The 15,727-nt window shown below is 48.4% G+C and overlaps 1 protein-coding gene across 19 annotated transcripts in view; it reads right to left on the bottom strand.

Moving 5' to 3' along the window:
• Positions 1 to 15,727, bottom strand: part of MVB12B (multivesicular body subunit 12B) — a 69,778-nt gene that overhangs the window by 32,429 nt on the left and 21,622 nt on the right. For 16 of the 19 annotated variants that reach the window (XR_015703648.1, XR_015703643.1, XR_015703644.1 and 13 more), the window contains one exon: positions 1,707 to 1,804. Coding sequence is in view for 6 of the 19 variants with exons in the window: in XM_087752637.1 (XP_087608763.1) it covers positions 1,707 to 1,804 (98 nt within the window). In the remaining 13 variants the exon portion in view is untranslated. Of the gene's footprint in view, positions 1 to 1,338; positions 1,622 to 1,706; positions 1,805 to 2,017; positions 2,215 to 15,727 lie in introns of those variants that run through there. The other 3 variants (XR_015703653.1, XM_087752640.1, XR_015703654.1) reach the window with 3 other exon arrangements.

The raw sequence follows: 15,727 nt of genomic DNA, 5'->3' as shown, positions 1-15,727 counted from the left end.
TGACAAGAATTATGCAATTGTTATATTCCATCTATTTAGGAACCCGAAGCTGCAGTTTCAGTCAGAGATTACCTTTTAAATAACCCTTTGATTATGGTACATGAATTAATGCCATGTTCCCATGTTAGAAGTGTCACTCACTATTAATAGCAAGAACCTGTGAATGGCACATTTTTGCCATCTTCTCTTCCCTGATTATGCACAAGCACTACCTATTGTACAGCCCCGCTGAATCCACTCCTGCTTTTTCTGGGTTTCCAAACTGTCCTGAAAATCTCCTTCAGCCCGATGAAGGGACTGTATTTTCACCAGGTTTTGACAGAGTCAGGATTAAAGCAAATATTCTTCTCCTTTTGCAAAAACGACATAACAAAGAGAAAACTGTGGCCAAGCGTCATTCTACCATGCCTAGCACAATATTTGTTCAGATGTAATATTACTCCAAAAAAAATAATCCTAAGGAAAGCTCTCTTGCACCCCAGCATTACTCAGCTGAAGCTCAGAACATGAGCTGGCCCCGTAAGAGAAGAGGCAGGTGAAACCACTGCTGTGCCACAGCTGCGCCTAACATTTTTCTTTAGTTTGCAAACCCAAAAGTCGTTTTGCTGCGGTTCACAAATAGCTTCCAGACCACACAGCTCTCGGCACATCCAGGAGTGACAGACTCCATGAGTCTACTCCTGTAAGGCATCCTTGCCTCTCACTCGCAGGGGCATTTCTTCCTGCGCCCCGAGAACCAGGCTACGTTCCGTTTTAGCTCACTCCTCCTTCAAGAAGGCAAGCACTTCAAGCAGGACCTCCTCCAGAGGAGCAGAGCTGTCAGGGGCAGCTCACAGGGACCTCAGCTCCAAACCCACTGTGTGGTCCTGAAACACAGAAACAAGTACCTGTACCTGCATGGGCGAAGGAACGGGCTTGATCCTCACCACTCTATTTAAATACACATTTTCCCTGCAGACTAATACTAGTTAAAAATAAAAACCAGCTAAATTATTCATTGGCAGGTTTCTTCCACACTGACATCTGGAAACTATCACTAGCTCTAGCACTTGTATACTAGCCTGGAATGACGAACAGAGAGAAAGCTGCAGCTAGAGAGATCAAGCGTGCATGTGCAAGCGCATGCTTCTTAAAAATAACGCAGACCCCTCCCATATCCTAACATCTTATTTCAAATTTGCCCTAATACTGGGGAAACAAATCTATGCAGTGCCAGTATTCAGAATACAGAAACGGGAAAGAGTAAAGATCCCATCTGTTTTTAATGTGTATGTTGAACGTAGCAGTGTGTACGAAACTCATCCTTGCTAGGCAGGACAAAGCGTCCTGCGAAAGGGGCAGAGATGTCGTCTCTTATGACTCACCTGTGAAGATCATGAAACAGATGAGGAGCAAAGTTTGCGTCAGTGTTGCTTTCCATCAGAGCTCTCATCTGGCACCTCTACGGGCAGCAGCATCCCTCCCTGCGGGCTGCAATCTCCCCAGCGATCAGTAACGTTTGCTGCCAGTAGCACGTGTGCCTAGGCATTTTCTGGGGTCTCACTGCACCCCTTCTGCTCTTGATGCTTAAATGGCACTGAGGAAAAGCTGGACGAGTGCTTCGCGGGTACCACACACCTGGCTGTTTGCGCAAGCAAGGCCGCTTTGCTTGGTTACACTTCTGATTACACAGAAGAGCAGAGAAACCATTGCGTGCGCCAGCTTACCTGATATGGCATACAAATTCGAGTGCTGGTGCTCCAAGTCCAGGCGAGTGCTGTGATTTTTCCCTCGAAAGCTGGCAGGGAGTGTCAGCGAGATATGCCTAAGGAAGAGAGATGGGAAACGGAGATGACGTTACTGCAGAGCGGAAGATACTGCTGCCGTCAGCTCACTCTTGCCTGACAATTCCAGGCAGGTTAAACAGCAAACATCAATTTTAACATTGCTTGTAAAAGCCATAGCGGGCCCCAAATACCAGGAGGAGACTGAGGTGGTGGCTCAGCCATTACAACCAAGGGTGGTTCAGCTGCTTTACCTGCTCCTCAGTCCAGCTGTGAGCAAGATGGTCTACACCCTGGCGCAAGTCCCCTCCGCCCTGCTGAATGCCAGGCTCAGCCAACAACCAAAGCGCTACAGAGGCGGCCATCCACCTCCCGGGCAGCACACGGCAGCTCCTCGTGAGCCGGCACCCAGGGACAGCCTGCGCAGTGGCTGGCGAGTACGATCCTCCCTCTGCAAACACAAGTCTCAACATAAGGCATCGAGAGTGGACCCGAACACCCTGTGGGACTCAACCACGTTTCCTTCAAGGCAGAAAGCACTAACAGCAAGTGTTTTGGATTTATCCGTGCCAAAAAATTCTGAGTACATTCATAAATAACATCTTTGGAACTCTCTGATGGCTAAGGCCTGCTCCAAACCTACCCAGAGCCTGCTGCATGCTCCTGTGCTCCCCGAGGCAGGGGGTGATGCCCATGCTGAGCTCCCCTACGCCAGCCCCTAAGAAAAGGGAAGCCAAATTTCACTCGCCACCTCTCTAGCTGCAGCAGTGCATGACATCCTCCCTCCCAACAACGCTCTGCCCAGCATTCCTGCAGCAGAGATATTTTTACATCTTTCATTAAACCTTCCTATAAATAGGAGAAAAAACAGAGCTCATGGAAGTGCAGTTGAAACTATTTTCAGTGGCTCGGTGCTTATTAAAAGAAAAACCCAGCACACGGCAAGCCTGGACACAGGCTAGGAGACAAGGTGGGCAACTTTCCCAGGAACATGCAGTGTGGGAGGGCAGGATGCAACACCCCGCAAGCCCCACTCTCGTCAGGCCCTAGGACCGGAGAGGGGGCTGCACACAAAGCTGCCGGAGCCCGGAGCTGCTCTGCACCCGCCCCTGGCACCGAGGACGGCCCCGACAGCCCTTTGGGCAGGGCGCAGCCAGCTAGCGCCAGCTCCTCCCGCCCCGCGGGGCACAGCCCAGGAAAGCTGCCCGGGCACGGGAGCACTGGGGCTTGGGAGAGCGGAGCAAGCGGCACCACAGCGGGCACGGCTCGGCCTCTGCCGTCCACCCCTCCCTGTCCGGCCAGCGCAGCCGCCGGCCAGCCATAGAGCCCCACCGAGATGCGTGCCCTGAGAGTAGACTTTTTGCTAGTAACCGTTGTTGATAGCCCACAGATTTCTATGCTTTGATGAGAGATTCGGGCTTTTCCCTTTCAATTCAAATCTGTATTTTTCTAATGCTGATCCCAGGTCTGTATGAATTTTTATAAAACGTTATCATTAACCTTCTGGACCCCGCTGCCATACGTAACGAAGATGCTCCCTCTTCATAGAGAGGCTCAGCATAGCATGAGAGCAGAGGCGGCAGCTACCATCTCACAGGAGCGAGAGCTACTGGACACGGCAAGACCTTCGGCATCGCCCTCCTGCCAGAAAAAACAGGCGCCGTTGCATCCTTCACAAACACCCTATCTGTGAGAAAGGGCCCTGTGGATTCTCCGGCAGAGCAGCATCAAATCCACTTCTTAGCTAGCAGGTTTTATCTATCGAGCAAATCATCCGGAAATTATCTGCCTTTAAAAACAGGACACATTTTGTGAAGAACTATATATTTTTAGACCTTGATGCAGCTGATGGTGAACAGCATGGATAAAATAAGAAAAAGCAAACATCAGTTTGAGTTTGCTTGTGCTTCCCAAAGCTATTTCTAACCAAAAAAAGATGGTGTGAAAATATTTTCGAGTTTGGCTAACAGTTTGCCATTTAAAACACAATCCATATGAGGCTCTTTGCGAGCAGCAGCGGGTTTGTCAGGAACACACTTTAAAACAGAAGGCCACTGCCTGTAGGCATTACACGCTTTTCATTTGTTTTTTAATAGCAGTATCCAAAAATACTTTCCGAGGCACCAAAACAGCTAACAGAAAGACTTTTGAATTTCTCTTGCTTGTACGGCGGACCGCTTTCTTGATCCCAAACAAAACAGCAGGAATGGTTTTGGAAGTAAACAAAGCAGATCCTAAAAAGCCCATTTCCGAGCAGAGTATTGTAGAAGTTTCTACCAGGTTCTGCTGCAGGAGAGGCTGACCCTTTTCCACGCGGACAGCCCTTTTCCACAGCCCACCACCAAGCCGGCCGGACCACTGCAGGCTGCGAGGGAGGTGACCAGCATCCCTTCGGCCCGAGGGGACGGTCCCGCAGGCGGCTCGTGGCAGGCACTGCAATAGCACCACGAAGGAGCCGTCACACAGCAGCTTTCCAGGAAAGCTCCAAATCCTTAGTTTGCAAACGACTTTTGCAACCACATCCCCAGCTGCCACAAGCATGCCTGGCAGCTCATGCAAGCACGAGGTTTCACGAGCACCATATGCTGAAGCGGTGGGCACGTTCCACGCGTGTAATTAAAATGAATCACTCGCCATCCAAAGGAGCGTGACCACACACGCACAAATACGGCAGCAGAAGACGACATATCCAGACCCCGCTGCCTGTCTCCGCAGGGTATACCATTTGCTCTCCATTTCAGATATATCAACGTTAAAAGACAGAGCGAGGTATTCCCTCGCAGCAGGGGGAATTACAAATGCTACGCGCGGGGATGCACCACGAGACCTGCTCTCAGCCGGGCAACACTCCTGCGATCGCTCATGGGGCCTGGGAGTCAAAAGTGCCAGCTCAGCCGCTGCGGACACCGGCCTGCCAGCACCAGGGCCTTGAACGTGAGCTGTTACGAGGGCGTTGGGAAACCACGGCCCGTGACCCCCTGCCCCCGGCCACTTTCCATCTCTGAGGTAGGATGAACGGGCATTTCATCACTCCCACTGAGCTGCACCGAGGAGAGCCAGGTCTCTCCAAGGAGAACATTTAGCTGCGAGACCACAAGACAGAACGCAGTAACTACTGGAAGGACATCAGCTCTCCCCTTCCCCCTTCCCTTTTTTAAAAGCATGACATTGTAGGGAAAAATGGGAAACAAAGTCTAATTTATTTTAAATTAATGCAAACTTTGGCCAGGATCAATATAACTTATACCTACTAAGTTGATTGCATAATGCATTTTCCTTATGCGTTGTGAAAGCCAAATCATCTTGCATTGTAGAAGACAAAAAAAAGAAAAAAAAAAAAAGAGGCTGCCATTGAAAAGCAAGAAAATCCCAATTACAAAGTCCCCAAGTTCCTAAACACATATCGTGAAAGTATGTGCAGCTCTGCGGCATATGGCAAATCAATTACTAGTTTAAATTTTAAAACAAAAACATGGTAAATGTGTTGCAGAAATAATCAAGAACAACGGTTTGGTTTAGATTACAGCGGCCACTAGAGTTTTGAATACAATTAATCATCATTCCAGGCAATGGGAAGCCATATTGACACTTATTCCTAATTTGAATATTTAATTAGGGTGAAGTTCTTCATCAAATTATCACAGAACTGGGAGGAAAGCCTAAAAGATTTAAACAATTACTACTTTAACCCTTCACCAACTGCTCACCTGTGAGCACAAGAATCTTTTCCCTGTTCTGCAAAGCAAGAACATGCTCAGGCAATAGGAAAAGACAGTATTTAAGACACTACAAATACCCTGGGAAAGGTGCACGGACACGTGGCATCCTGCGGGGCTCCTTCGGAGATGCCAGACTGACACAGGCTTCTGACTACCTACGCTCCTCGACCTTTACCAGAGCAAAGCTTTCAGGCCAGATCTCTATTTCAGCATCAAGCATGGCTCTTATTAGGGCTCGTGTGTTTTGGTTTTTATTGGGTTTTTTGCTGTTTTGTTTTTAACCAAAGAGCCTGTCCAGAATCATCCGCCAGGTTCACCTGCTGAGGAACGAAACCCTCTTCTGACGGTACCGAAGCGGCCAAACACCGGCTGACCTGGCACAGCCACCCGGTCCTGCCCGCCCTGCACGGCAGGTTTCCCAGCCCCTGTCCTGCACCGGGAGCTCACGGGACGGGGCTGGACCCCGACGCTGCTCTGGACCCACTGCACCTCCTGCCACACCGTGGGTATCCTCCCTTCGCACAGCTCTGCCTCACATCGCTCAAACATCCCTCTCTGTGCTGTACTAATCCATATAAGAAAATCTCTTTTAATGAGGAGTGATATAGTTATGAACTCTCTAGAGCCATAATTAGAGCAAACTAATTGAAGTTGTGTTTTGACACACTTTCCAAATTCACGAGTACTTCATGACATATTCACAACACTACTGCTGCACAGCCATGGCGACAGCAAAATCATTAGGCTAATAACGCTTATTTGCATTCTTATCATGCCAGCAGCATGCCGTTAAATACTGCTTCAACCAGTGCTCGTTTACTCTGAAAGTTTCCACTGAAAGATATTAACAGTAATTATTAGTACTTTAGTGGAATCTCTAATGTTAAGGAATGGCAACTCACATTAACTACCCCCATGCCAATTATTTTCCTTTTGAACTATCACAAAAAGCAGCTTTCTTCCTCCCCGCTGAATGAAAGCAACGGGGCAGACTTGGTGCTGCCAGGAAGAGGGAAGGACGGAGGGACGCCTGCTCCAGCAAGGCCAGCCGTCAGGGCTCCAGGCCGCTCTCTCCAATGCTGAAGTCAAAACCCCACTGTTCCAGCATGGGTTAAATACAAAAAATATTTTTCCCCAGCATACGATAACTTCCAGGCAATTTAGGCTGAAACAGCTGCAACAGCACAGTTCAGGACAGGGTAGATTTAATTACTCTCTTAACTTCCCTTTTGCTTTTAGTCATTAAATCTATGGAACACATCTACATACGACAGCAACAGAAGCAGCACGTGATGAGAGAGATCCTTCACATGCTAGCAAAGGCAGTTTGAGGTCTGTGCACATTATGGCCACTTTTTGAGTGTTTTTGGGAGAAACCTGCATAGAACAGGCCCAGGAATGCCCGACAGTTCCAAATCAGTTATTAATAACTGTCTGCAGGAAGGTGATGAACTGCTTTTGAAGTTAGGGGGCAAGTACTCATAAAAAGTAACAGAGAATCATAAGGGGAAATGCCAGATATCAAAGGATGCTTCATAATTCACATAAAAATATCAACAATGCACAGCAAAAGAACGACGGTAAGTTTTTGCTTTCCAACTGGATTGGATAAGGGTGGTAGAGAAATCAGACAAAACTTCAGAACCGCCCCACGTTGTCAAATATATTAGAAACCGTACCGCATGCTGCAGACCGGAACGGTCCTGTTCTTTGATGTACCACTGTCATGACTGCAAGTTATTTTAAACGAACTTAAGAACAGTGCAGCAAAAACTGCAGTCTCATAGGAATACTTTCAAATAACAAGAATCGTATCTTCCATAATCAATGCATTATGCAAAGATCACGTCTCATGAAAAACTGAGGACAGAACAATTAAATTGCAAGCTGCAGAAAGCTGAACACACCCCTACAAGAAGTTAATATCAGGCTGTAGCTCTCAAGAAACGTAATCTGACTTGAAAGCTTTGCCTATGGAGGGAGGAAAAAGCCCATTTCTAAGAAACGAGCTGCTGGAGTTTCACTGACAGACATCAGAGGAGCTCTCAGCCACTGCTCACTCTACCAGAATGCATTTTCCAAACTGCAGCTTACAGACAATGCCACAGCAGCTATCTACCGCTCCGGTGGTGTCCAGAACCCCATCTACAGTATTTATTCACAGCCCTTAACTTTTACTGTGCTCAGGCACTGCGATGCCAGAACACCTACCTCATACCCCAAAGAACTGCAATGAAAAACAAAACTGCGAGGCAAGAATCACCTCGGGTAATGGACTTCATTCCAGACAATCTATTCTAATCGTGTAAACCAAATATTTAAATACTTTCTAAAACCTTCCTGACCCTTTCCCTAAAACAAGCAACATATGGGCTTTGCAAGCATTTCATCTCATTCCAAGCTACTAAAATATCCTGTTTCCCAAAAATCAATGGGAGCTGGTGGTGCCAGACTCAGATTTTATAAAAGCCCAAATGCATGAGAGAATGAAAAAGGGAGTGAGTGATTCTTTCCACTTTTAGATTTACCTGTTTAATTTTCCCAGCTGCAGAAAGGGAAGGCGGCCTGTCTGCAGCACGCGGACTCGATGCGCCACATACAGCATGCCTCTGCGTATGCCCCCCCGAAACCACCACGCCTCGAAGACAGGGGAAAATGATGTTGCGCTGTTCTGTCAAAACTAAAGCAATCGCCAGCTGAACGGAACCAACCCGATGATGCTGACAAGTGCGCATGATCTACTGCAGACCAGCAACCCAAAATGTAAGGCTTAATGCAGAACGAAGCTCCTGCAGCTTCCTCTATACAGGGATTAATTTAGACCGGAGGACTTAAGTAACCAGGATAGAACAGCTGCCAAACAACAGAAAAAACCCAACAAGTTTAATTTACACTGCTTGAAAGTCTGAGCTGTAGCCCATTAAATTGTTATAGGCAGAGGACTGCATCAAAGAACTAAGACCTCATACTGTAAGCATGAAGTGCTTATGAAGTGGTTGTCTGAGATGAGCAGCGCGGTGTCTCTGGAGGCTGCAGAGGGAAGAGCGCAGCTTTCCACATCCTTCACCAGCTACTCTCCAGAGTCAGGAGTTTTCAGATAATGAAGCAGTAGGGAAAAATTGCCAAACAGCAGAAATACTCCAAAAAGATAAATTACACATGGTGTAAGCTTCCTCGGTTAGGATTTTAAATTCTGTCAAATTAATCAGCACAACAAAGCCCGGGCTCACGTGTCCGAGGAGAAGCACCCCTCCGAGGAGCCCCTCGCCGGGGCCGGCGTAGAGGGGGGCTGCCGCCCAGGCAGACCCCGCAGCACCGGGGTGCTGCAGGCACAGCCCAGCCCGCGGGGAGCCGCGACGCCTCCCCTGCAAAACCTGTTAAACAAATATTCCACATAAAGACTCATTTGGGAAGAGCACATTGTCAGCACTTTGCCAGTAATAAATAATGACAGTCCAAACACTTTACTAAAAGCAATAAACTCAAGAAGTGTTTTGGAAAATGGTGAAAGTGATTGATTTAAAGAAGGAAATATCTGAACACAACCACATGCACTTCAGGGTGAAAGCACAGATTACAAATCAACAGTGGCAGAGATCATATTAAATAGCAGACAACACAGAAGTTTTAGGGAAAAAACGCTCAATTCCCCTGCAGGGCTTATTTAACAACTGAGTATATAGCTTCTTTGAATGAATACCTTCGGTTTGTACTTAATGACCCTACGCTATGCCCTAAAGAAAATATGCCTCCAGGAATATTACTATACCAGGAACAGGGCTCTATAAAGAAAAATGACTCTAAGGATATCGAACCCTCTTCACTCAGAGCACTCCCCGAATTTTTCAATGCATCCTCAAAACCAGCTAAATCAATCAAACTTCTCCTAACTACAGTTAATGTCTCTCTTTCTCGGCTGCTGCAATGGATTCTTGTGCCTGGAAACCACTCATATTGTTTAAAAATTTTTTCCTAATCGTCATTTTCTACCACTAAAACGTACTGGACTGTGACCAATTTTTGCACGTCTTCATCCAGCTGAGCTGGATGCAAGCCATACGGTCAGTGCAGTTTCATAACAAATTCCTTATGGGAAACAGACTCTGGATGAACGTGTGCCAGCACCCCTTACCCACTCAAACAAACCATCATGTTCAGATTTGCATACGCACCACGGACATTTCATCCTTAAATTTTGCTTCTTACCGTACCCACTGGAATGGGTCTATGGAAACGCTTCCTCCAAGCTTTAACTTATTGTGTCAATCTCACTGGGTTTTTTTTTCATCCACAGCTACCGTGATGCGAACCCAGCCCTTGTACCATCCTTGGCCTCTTGTGGGGTACATCATTTAAAAATTAGGAACATCACGCTGTATTTCACAGTACAAGTGATTTGAGCATTCAAGCCAAAAAATATGTTTCATTAGTTGCAAACCAGAAGGTAGTTTTACTTTAGAGCTCTTCTGATGAAACAGATTAGAAAACGCAACTCCATCAAGAAGGAAGCATTTTGTAGAAAGGATCAGACTTTCAAGAGATCCCACTGGCAACGCTTCTCCGAGCGGTTTCCAGTCAAACCAGAGACACCCATCCCAAAGTACTCCTTATTTGGTGGCACCTGGTTCAGATGAGGGACTTTAAGGTAGACCCCCACCACTCTGCGAAAGCATCTTGGCCATCAGGCTACCAGTGGTGTCTGCCTCCGACCTGCGGCAGCTTTCTGAAGTCTTGGCTTTGTTCCCCAGCAGAGCAGAAAAGCACTACAACCCTGGAACCTTTTCCTCCACAGACTCTCCGTAAAATCTATTTCAAATGTCTTAAAGAAAAAATGAAGGTAGTTATTTATAAATAATATCGTTGCTACTTAAAAAATAGGGAAGGCAAAAGGCTTCCCACTTCCCTTCAATTAGCCCACTGCACAGAGTAAGACTGGCTTATCATCAGACCGAGTCCAGGTCTCCAACACAGCGGCTTGCTGGTGCTGCTTTATTAGCTGCCACCTATTGCACATCATCAGCCTCCAGCAGAAAGCCACACACTGATCACTTTCCAAGCTCAGACGACAAAGTTCAAACACCATTAATAAATCAATTTGAAAAATCAGACTTCTCTGCCTAGAAAGGAAATTCTTACATTCCTTAGCATTAAACTCCACTGGGAGCAGAGGAACAGGAGCAAATAATTTCCCTTTTCTAAGGAGGGGTAGCTTAACCATTTAAAAGGTAATTGGGAGCACGGAGAACATTTACACATCCTGCTCTTATTTCAGTGGTTTAAGTAGGGCAGTTGTTATCTTCTTATCAAAACCAGAGCAGCACTTCCCTGGTGCAACACTCCCGCCAGATCAGTATTTCAAGACCTGAGCGCTTGGTGGCACAGACCGACTGCGCTCAGGGCGGGGAGGGCGTGCGGGGAGGGAGGGCTACCAGCCAGGCTGCAGACCCACAGCTGCGAGGGCCGTGAGCTGCAGCACAAACGAGCAGTTTCTGCAGCTGATTAGCCATGCGGATCAGGCAGGAGCTAGAAGCAGCAGACGTGTGCTGGGGCCCCGGGACTGGCAGGGCACGCAGCCCCTCTCCCTGCAGAAGCCTGGACCCCCGGGGAGGGGGGCGGGCAGCAGGGAGCGGTGCACAGGCTGCTCTGCCCCTGGCATCGCCCCTGGGCTGGGGCAGAGCCCAGAGGGACCAGCGGCACCTCCCCCGGAGCAGACCAGCACTGGCCCTGTGGCCTGCAGCCCCCTCCAGCCGGGGCGGTACGGAGCACCCGATGCCTTTTCCAGCTGGGCCCCACCGGCAGCACCGCAGCCCAGTCCCTTGCCTGCCCACAGTGGGCATTTCGTACTGCCCAGTTGGACACAGACCCCCTGCACCCGGGGAGGCTTTGCCTGGCTCCCCCCGACCGCGAAAGGCTGCTACACGCCAGCCGACCCCACGCTCGCTGCCCACAGCCTCTCAGGCCAGCCCGGCCGCGTCGCCTTGCTAACCAGGAGGAAACCATGCCCTTTCTATCCGGCTGCCTTGTGCCAGCTTCGGCTGTCCCGGCTGCTGTGCACACAGGAGCTGGCAGCCATGCTGCACCAGCAGCATGCCGCTCTCGGGGGAGCGGCCACCCCTCTTCCCAATCCTCTCTCCGTCTGGCTCTGCAAGCCAGTGCCTCCTTCTGCCAGTCCGCACGACGGCTTGCGCCTGGCTGCACCAGGAGCCCACGTGTGAGAAACCTGACCGAGCCGCTTGGCATTCCCAACTGCCACCCCACCAGGACGGCAACGCCCTCCGGCACTGCAGCGCTCCCACGCCACTGGCCTCTCCTGGCCGGGCCAGGCGTCCCACCAGCACTGCCACCTCTCCTGGCCACCAGACATGCTTGCAGGTGCGGCACGCAGGGCTGACACTGTTTTGCTCACCCGTGTGCCTTTCTGGTCAGTCCAGAGCACGAGCAACCAACTCACGGCTCTGCCTCCCAGATGGCAGCGGGCGCCGTGAGCCCCACCGAGACCTGCGGCTTGGGCTTACCCCCTGCCCCAGGACTGGCCTGCCGTCTCCCCTGCCCTGCCTCTGTGGTTCTCGATTAGAACAGCCATAGAGACATGCCACGGGCATCCCAGGCAGGCAGCCGGAGGAGTTTTGCCCTTCTGAACCAAAACACCGAACGCCCAGCCATGCTAACACATGATATGAATACAAGCGGATTGCAGCAAGATCTTCTTTCTCCCTGGTAAGCCATTAACCTTTCAGATGACAGCCCTGCAAACTAAATGACTGAACGATTCCCAGGGTCAGCGCATATCTACATTTTCAAAACCTGACATCAACAAGTAAAAGTTGTGACTGAATCCTGGTCTCTCCGAGAGGAAGATTAAACGCCTGTGACACATCATCTACAATCAGAGTGCTCCATTTCCCAAAGTATCCATCACAGATTGATAACATCCACGCAAAAAGTTAAGTGCAATTATGTCTGTCACTGTAAAACACACTTCAGCAGCACTGACTGACATCTTGCTTGCAGCTGACAAATTGTGAGAGGGCTGTTTGAATGACGGCGGTAGAGACTCCTGCAGCACCTCGGGAAGGGATGCGAAACGCGCTCCCGAACCACAGGAGCCACAGAGGCTCACAGAGCACTGCGGCGGTGATGGGAGCCATCGCATAGGCAGCCGCACAGCAAAATGGTTCAAGGCTGGCTCTGCGTGCATTCACAGAAGTCAGGGACTTGCTCCCAAAAGGCTGGAACTGGACTTGCAAAGAGGAGAACATCACACACAAATCCTGCTCTAGCCTACTGCAACAGAGCTTGAGACATGGAGGGGCTGAGCCCCCAGACACTGCTCAAACGCTCGGAACGCGTACTTTCCTCCAAGTCCCCAGGCCACGCACTGGCGATCGCCTACGCGCAGGCTGGGTGAAGGAAGAGCGCAAAGGGCCAAGTGAGTTACCTGTTACGAGCACCTCTTTTGGGGGAGGACTACCTTCTTGTTCCCCAAAGCGATGTCACCATGCAGCACCGGAGAGCGCAGGCCTTGAACACAGAGCAGAGATACTAAGGAAAGTTACATTAAACCTCCACTAGTGACTCAAGTCAACAAAAACAGTTCTTTAGTAGCAGCCTTCTAGAATGGGAAACTGCAAGTGCATTTCTCCAGGCTGCCATTAGTGCCAAGAAGCTGTCGCAGAATTTGGAGAGAAAAGACAGTAAAGCAGCTTGATGCCTTGCACAACGGCATGGTTGTGCTCCACAGCACAGCATGCCGTCCTCACTGGGATGGTGAGGGCTGCCGTTAGAGACCATTAAGCCAGATGCCTGCAGTAGGAAACACCAAGGAGAAGAAATGGCTGGAAAACAACATATGCGGTCCAGCACGAATATCAAACAAAGCCTCCCCTTGTGCAGTTCTGACTGCGAGCCGTAACCCCGTGACACAAGCAGCGGAAGCAGCATTGCTGACGTGCAGCAAGCTGTGGAGGTCAAACCTCTGACACATGACAGAACTCTGATGTGCCGCCATCCACTGCCATCAGTAACTTAGATCGTGGATCAGAGGAGGAAACATGGCTGGTGCAGAAATAAACATCTCCCACAGCAAAAAGTCCTTCCATTTAGGAAGGTTTTGCTGTTCAGAAGCTCACTGGTGTGTTTTACTGGTTTAGTTTACATCCAGTGTTAGCAATTGTTCTGAAGCATCCAAGCATACCCTCTCCATTTAAAATTATTTTATAATGCTAGACAGCAACTGAAGAGAATAGCTTAAATATCTGACCAGTCTAACGGCAGGATCTCCACAGTGCGCTCTATTCGGCACCGCTCACCAATTTTCTCTGAACACTCACGGCAGCATCAGAATAACTCGCTGCTGTTCCTGTCAGGATATATCCACATGGAATAAAACAGCAAACTGGCTACCAGTGCAATCTCATCTCTCTATGGTGATGTAAAAATAAGAGGTTACTCGTGACTACAATCTTCCACAAACATTAAGTGTTGAGTAACTTACCACTCTGCTGATGAAGTATTAGAAAAGGCTTTCAAGTAGTATGTGTTCCTTGTAATAATGAAATATTTGCAGGATACACCTTTATATACATTGCTATTTCTTAAAAAAATATATTGGATAATAAATAATAAGAGTAGAAAAAAACAGACATGAAAGATGCTTTGAATGATCAGGCTGGTGGTGTAAAAGTTACCTGTAAATCATGCACAGGGCATGAGAGTGGAGCTGGCTACAGACAGGTGGTTTTTACTAGGAGGCATGAATGTAACATTCAATTATTCCACTGCATACTGGCTGTTTTAACTCAGCCAAATTAGAATACATTTTATATTGACTATTTTGACATTTGCTTTATTTGGCAAGTAAAACAAAACTGATCCAATTTCCTTGCAGCCATTGTAAACCATAAACTGTACAACAAGAGGTTATAAAATATATAAGCCTTGTAAACACTTCTTTTTCAGACTGTCGCTGATGCTCTGAGCTCTAATTTTGGCCCCGTTCCCAATAGCTCTGACGCTGCTCTCTGCAGCCTTCCCTGCTCGGCCATAAAGTGACCCTTCCACACTTAGTGATTAAGGACCGCCATTGACATTCTCTTGCTATGATAATTTTTTCTTTTTATTGTGGAAATCTGCCCAGGCAGGAATTTCTTGCAGACAGAAAATTAAGATCTGTGCTCTAAAAATCAAGACATCTTTTTCTCTGATCTCGCATGGCCTATGCTAGCATGTACCTTATGTCCAGCAGAGCTTCAAAACAAAGCATCAGCTCCCAGTAGGACAGGCTGAAATCTCCAGAAGACTGCTGGCTTTTCATCGCTTTTGCCTCCATCTCTGTTTGAGAAGACAGCATCTCTGCCTGCTCACACCTGACGGTACAGGACAGCAAGCAGCGTGCCATGGCATGGCGAGCGACGGAGCAAAACCCTCAGGGAAAGAAACGCCCAAATGCTTTGGAGAGTTCAAAGAGCCACCGCAAAACAGTAGATGTAAGTCTGAGTCAGGGGTGAAGGCTCAAATGTACACACCTGCCTTAAAAAGATACCCGATAGCTTTTCCAGGAACAGTTTACAGCAGTTTAAAAGCGCCACTCTCTGAAGTGACCTGTAAATCAAGACTCCGAAGGACACGAGTCTTTTCCATTCGTACGATACAATGACCTTTGCATACAAACCGATACCCCTGGAATTCCCCTCCACTGACTCCTTCGGAATTCTAGCTCTCAACAGTTATTGTAATACTGTAAACATATCTGCAGTATACCAAATGCCTAGTGCAAAAGTATGTGTTTGCTTAATTAAGCAAAAGCCCAAAGAGACCCACAGACAATGTGCTGTCCCCTGGAAATAGCCCGGCCCGGAGTTCAGTTGATGAGCCTCATCAGTAGGAGCCCATCTCACACTGGATGCTGTGCTTTCATAGCAAATGCCAGGAGTGTAAAGCACACAGTTTAACCTCTGTCTGGGTTGGTTTGTTGCTTAACAACACTCTGTTTTGTCCAGAGAAATCCAGCAAGTAAGCTGTCGATACAGGACTACCCTTATATGCAAGTATACACACAAGTGCATACATTTATACACACACACAAATATTGTCTGTAACACAGGGAAAACCACCTGGACAGACACCATGCCAGCATCAGCCCAGAAGTGCTGCTCCTGTCAGTGGCTCTGCATGCTCAATGTCAGCTGCAAGACTGGAGCACAGTAGTCGGGTCCAAGAAAAGAAAAAACACAGCCAGTACTTCAA

This window comes from Nipponia nippon, unplaced genomic scaffold (assembly GCF_047370975.1).
Source record: "Nipponia nippon isolate SJK-2023a ecotype South Korea unplaced genomic scaffold, ASM4737097v1 scaffold_16, whole genome shotgun sequence".
Classification (NCBI taxonomy): domain Eukaryota; kingdom Metazoa; phylum Chordata; class Aves; order Pelecaniformes; family Threskiornithidae; genus Nipponia; species Nipponia nippon.
The sequence above is the reverse complement of the archived record's forward strand: the minus strand, read 5'-3'. Positions and strand labels throughout refer to the sequence as shown.